Source organism: Carettochelys insculpta, chromosome 3 (genome assembly GCF_033958435.1).
Source record: "Carettochelys insculpta isolate YL-2023 chromosome 3, ASM3395843v1, whole genome shotgun sequence".
NCBI classification, from domain to species: domain Eukaryota; kingdom Metazoa; phylum Chordata; order Testudines; family Carettochelyidae; genus Carettochelys; species Carettochelys insculpta.
In genome coordinates, this window is record NC_134139.1 from 94,876,770 (window position 1) to 94,882,769 (window position 6,000).

The 6,000-nt window shown below is 39.6% G+C and overlaps 1 protein-coding gene across 1 annotated transcript in view; it reads right to left on the reverse strand.

Moving 5' to 3' along the window:
* PLEKHG1 (pleckstrin homology and RhoGEF domain containing G1) overlaps positions 1–5,794 on the reverse strand; it is a 99,371-nt gene extending 93,577 nt beyond the window's left edge. The window contains exon 1 of the mRNA XM_074990387.1: positions 5,661–5,794. Coding sequence (XP_074846488.1) covers positions 5,661–5,670 — 10 coding nt within the window. The 5' untranslated portion in view covers positions 5,671–5,794. The remainder of the gene's footprint in view (positions 1–5,660) is intronic.
* Between the last annotated feature and the right edge of the window lie 206 nt (positions 5,795–6,000).

Here is a 6,000-nt window from a genome sequence, read left to right on the forward strand (position 1 = left end):
GAAATTTGTATTCTAAAGCCATGAATCATTTTAGTCTGCTCTGCCAGGTGAGTCCCTTCTGCCTAATGGGGTAGATCAGCTGCTTTATGAGCCGTGTGTACTGTACAGGGCTCGGCTCCATTAATACAAGGGTTCAAACACACAAACATCAAAATAAAGAGAACTCCACATTTTAAAAATTCTTATAATTTACAACAATCTCATGATTATTTGGATGCTTGGTGTTAGCTTTATCCACCGCCTGTTTAACCTAACATCCTTTTCCTATCTTATTGCTTTGAGCTGGAAACCCTTCCAGGCCACAGATTATCTCTCGCTGTGCTCATGTATTGCTTAGCCCAATGAGGCCATCAATTGGTGCTACTGGAAGCAATGGCAATACAAATTAACAACAAAAATATACTCACAAAGTGAAGTATCAGAGAGGTAGCCAAGTTAGTCTGTACCTTGAAAAACAACAAGAAGTCCTGTGGCACTTTATAGACTAACAGATACTTTGGAGCATTAAGCTTTCATGGGCAAACACCAAGCAGGTCCAAAATATCTGCTAGTCTATAAGGTGCCACAAGAGTTCTTTTTGTTTTTCACAAAGTGAAAAGGTTGCTAAGTCCTTTGGCATTTACCCACAAAAATCTAACAGGGTGCCAACAGTAAGCTCCTAGACTCTCAGTCTCGTCTCCAACATAAATTAAAACTGCAAGGGGCAGATTTAATTTATGCTGCTGAGATAAGGTCCAGGGACCCAACACTAGCAAGAAAATACGTGCAGCAGATCCCAGCTCTCTCTTACCTTTTGTATCTCTTGAACACATTCATTTACCTTGCTGCCCCTCAAGCCCCTCACTGTCTGGCATGGGGAGGTTCAGCCTATCCAGGGAATTCTCCAGCAGGAACATCTGGCCACTTTAAACACACTTTGCTCTGCATAAAAAAAACTTGATAAACTACAAAATCCAGGCCTTAGTTCTCACCATGTTATTAAAATGTTTATGACACTAATAAAGTTCATAAAAGTGGCAGGGGAGAAGTGTAGCTGAGATAATAGTGTCAGAAGTAATTGTTATACTAGTTCATGTCCCATTTAATTTGGTTTTGGCAGTTTTTCTGTGGGTTACCAAAGGGCGGGGCGCGGGGCTGTATTCTGTGAACTATCAAGAGGTCTTTTGGTTTGCTTGCCATAAAAACCTGCGTCAATAAACCATGATCACATATAATAAAAATATAATTTTTTTTATTTCTAAACAAAGCCATGTCTTTCTAAACTTGATTAGTAAATGGAGTTTACAGAGACTGGGATGATGTCATTCTATAATTTGTCGTGATTAGCTAAGAAATTACTGAAAAAAAAAACCAAACCAAAAATAAAAGGTTCCCTTCAGCAACGTTAAAAAACCCATAACTCAATGGTACGAGTACATTCAGGCTCAAGTTCTTCTGTAGGACACTCTGACATCTTCACTGAAAGTGCAGTGTAATGTATTAATAACTCTCTGCAATGCAGTAGCTACTTAATCTGTATACAGCACTGCAGAGATTTCGAACGAAAGACACGTATCGTGTGCTGCTGATGCATTGCAACACAAGTTAAATGCATGCACCTAACAATCCATTTACGAGCCTTACAAAAATCACTCTCATTCTCACTCAATCTATTTTGGAAAAATAAGAACTATGCACACTATTGCTCGCATATCAGAAGTCTAATTTAAACTACACCATATTAATACAGGTATACGCACAGGAGTAATTACTCTGTTCAATCTAAATTAGACTACAGTAATAAACAGTTAGCAAAGCTCTTACATTTCTTGCTTCCCCAAGTGGCATACAATGCACAAGGCCAATGGTGCAATGTTTGAGAGGATCAGGGTTGCCAAGTGCCGACAATAATTTTTATGGACGTAATTTTTTTCTACATAGGACACGTTTTTTCCCCACTCTCACATTCTGACATAATATAAAGATGGCTCAAAAGGACAAAGGTGAACAATATTTCAAATGCATGCAGACACAATCCTCTTCCGGTTAGGGCCTCCCCAAGCCAAACCACGCTCTGGGAGGGGATGAGCCGGAGCAGCTTGCCTGACTGAGATCGGGGGCCCACCACCAGTGACTGCCTCACTGTGACTTACAGGCAGGGAGTTTGTGGAAGGCTACTATGCCCAGCCCTCTGTATCCTGCCCCTGCCCCTCCCCGCCCCCCAGCCACAATGGAGTCCAACTGGGGCATGTGCTGCACATGCCTCTTCCCCTACTTAAGATCGTTGTTATGCTGATACTAGTGATGCTTTAGGAGAGTTCAAAGCAGGAGGTGGAGAAGAGTAGCAGGTTGGTGGAATCCCCACCCCGACCCCCCAGGAGAAGTTGCCTCTCCACCCCTACCCAGGTGGATTCCTCAGCTCCACTGCACAGTTCTGGTTCTTTACTGACATATAAATATTCTTGAAGTTTTCCACCAAGTCCTCTACCAAACATTTATAAAACTTAACTACCCATTTGGGAGAAGGAAAAAAAAGATTGACAGGGCCAGACGAACACCCACAAACCATCTACTTCAAGATAGGCCCTAAACGATCAATAACAGAATACCTCTTGTCATCACCTATAGCCCCCAACTCAAACCCCTGCAACGCATCATTAAAAATCTACAACCTATTCTAGATCATAATAGTACACTACAGAAGGCTCTAGGTGACAGGCCTTTTCTGTCCTACAGACAACCTCCTAACCTAAGAAAGATTCCCACTAACAATCACAGGTTACACCACAGTAATACTAATCCTGGAACTTTTCCTTTCAACAAACCCCGCTACCAACTTTGTCCACATATTTATTCTGGGGATAACACCACTGGACCTCACCATGTTAGTTACAAGGTCAAGTGTACATTCTTATGCACTTCAAGCAATATTATATATGCCATTATGTGCCAACAATGCCCTGACACTATGTACATTGGACAGACTGGGCAAAACCTTCACCAAAGAATAAACGGACACAGAGCAGACATCAAGAATCTCCATATACATAAGCTGGTCAGCGAACACTTCAGTGGAATAGGCCATTCTGTTAAAGACCTAAGAATTTGTGTCCTAGAACAAAGAGAATTTAAAAACGGATTACATCAAGAAATTTGTGAATTGGAATTCATACTCAAATTAGACATATTAACACATGGTTTGAACAGAAACACCAATTACTTCACCCATTACAAGGACTGCTTCCCTTCCTTTGGTGCTCGTAATTATCTCAGGCGGGACAATTGACATCCTCCCACCCCCATCCCCCACCTATGTATTTGATTTGTCAGTTTTTATTACAATTTTTTTTTGGTCCTCTGTATTGATAAATGTCAGTCTGTATTGGAAACGAGATCGATCTGATGAAGTGGGTCTGTCCCATGAAAACTCATCACCTAATAAATCACTGTGTTAGTCTTCAAAGTGCTACATTTCTGCTGTTTTGTTTTACTGTGCTGCTGATCCTAGAAAGTCCATTTAACACCTTGACCTTCCCCTTAAATCTTTTGGGAGTCTTCCACTGTGTTGTTACTGCGCTTTAATATGTCCTCGTGAAATCTGTTTCATGACCCACAAAAATACATCAGCATCATAGAAGTGTGCTCAAAGTGGTAAGAAATTTGGAGGAAAAAAAGCCTTCTACAGTGTAATGGTTTACTGCTGCAGGCTCGGCCTTCCTTTTATCCCAGTAACATTATTTCCTGCACACTAATCATCAAAAAATTCTCAGGGCATGAACAAATTCCTCACACCTTCACACTCTTCTGTTGTAACTAAAACAAGGATCATGAAAGATTGTCTTAAAGGACCAGTGCTATAGCATCCATGTGTGGATTACATTAGCCCATGCTCCTTTCAATATCTAAGATTAAGCACTCCAGGATCATACTTCAAAGGAGGATATTATAAGGAAGCAAATAAACAGATTAGTATCCTGGATTTCATTAAATGGAGCATTTGATATAAAACTCAGGAACTACTTGGTTGCTTCCTTCTGCCAAAAGTGTTTCGCTGAACTTTCTTCTTACAGAAAAAGAGCTTTTTGGATCAGATCAAGCAAAGCAATTTAATATCAAATATACCTTCTTTGAAGGAACTTCATCCTCTTTTACAGAAAAGACATGCAGTATTTGTATAGGTCTTAAGAGACATGATTTTCTAACTTTCATAAGACTGTGAAAAGAGGCATACATCATAAAACCTCATATTAAATGCATAACTCACACTTTTCCTCATTGTGCTAGATCAGGTGTGTCCAACCTGCGGCCCTGGACAGCTAGTAATGCGGCCCCACAAGATTGTAAACTTTTAACATTATTATGTGATTTATATACATTAACTATATTATATATTTTATAGGCGGCCCAAGACAAGTCCTCTTCACTCAATGCGGCCCAGGCAAGCCAAAAAGGTCGGACACCCATGTGCTAGATGGAAACTTGGCAAAGAGGTATCTTAATAGGTCCTGTGACAATCTGATATTTAACAATACTTTTCAATTAGGAAAACCAACCAATTAAAAATAACAGAAATTTGAAAGGAACAAGAAAACCTTGGAATTATCTTGTTCATAAAAAACACATTCCAAGCTATGGGAAGGTGTCAGGTAAGGGAAAAATCCAATTAAAATGTTGGAGGAAATGTGTTATATGATAAGTGCATGTAACAGACCTCTCTCTTCTTTATTTACTCCAATGAGAAAATTACAGTTACCATGCTACTTTCTGTCACATTTCTCAAACACAACAAAAACATTTATTTTAAATTAGAAAGTAAACACTGATCCAGATAGCCCAAGTATTTGAGTGTATGTAAACAATATTAAGTTTGCCCATACAGTGTGAATAACTGAATTTATAACTAACAGTACTCAGTAAGCAAGCTGTCAAAAAGCATCTGACCATTCAATTTGTTAGCAGGATGCTAAGCAAATTCAGTTAAGTGCCTATTGAAATCTTTTTTATTAACAAGTACATCAATGCGGATTTATTTTCCGGGATCTCCTCTGCCACAAGAATGTTGAATAGTACAGAGAGGGGTTGGTCTATACCCTAACAAAACAAAAAAGCAGTCATGCAGCACTTTAAAAGACTAACAAAATAATTTATTAGGTGATGAGCTTTCTTGGGGCAGATCCACTTCTTCAGATCTGGAGAGAGTACTGTACCTCATCAAATACATTATTTTGTTAATCTTTAAAGTGTTGTATGACTGCTTTCTTACACAAGAGACATTTTTCTCTGTGTACCCCAAAGTGGAGGTTTAACCTGGGGGATGTGGGGAAGGCAGAGGGGCTGTTTAGTTTTTTTGTAGTAAGGGAATCTGTCAATCTCCCAAACTTTAAATATTACAGATGGGAACCACAGCAAAAGCCCACATCCAGCAACCCACTCCTCTCTATCTAACTCTGGATGCAAGCCTTATAGCACAGGTTAGTCTTTGTTAAATACAGACACACTTTAAAGTTTTGCTGTAATAATGTTAGGATTTGCTATACTAATGAAGTTGGAGGACAACTTTTGTTTCAGGCAAGTTTTAAAATAAATTAGGAGTTGCATCACCCAACTTACCATCCTACATATGAACTCCGAGCAAATTTAACGTATGGCATGCCATTTAAAGAGGCACTTTTGCCACTTACCTGTAGGCATTGTTCCTTAAAAGGAAGAACAAGAACAAGAAAGCAACATGATTTTCTTCCAGATTCTGTGATCAAAATAAGAACTTGAAACTACAAATCCTCAGTGATGCTTCTCTGGTCTCTCTCATGCTTTTCCTTCATTTCAAATAGGACTTTTCCAATCTCACCTGAGAGAAGCAGCCACTGAATAGCCCACCATAGAGCTCATGAACTGGAAAGAAAAGAAAGAAATCCTTCTACATTCTCCTTTCCTTCTGCAGTAGGTAAAGAACTGGGCTGTAAAACTTCCCTAGGGGATACATGACCCACACAGAGCAACTGGTAAGGCAACCGGTCTCTG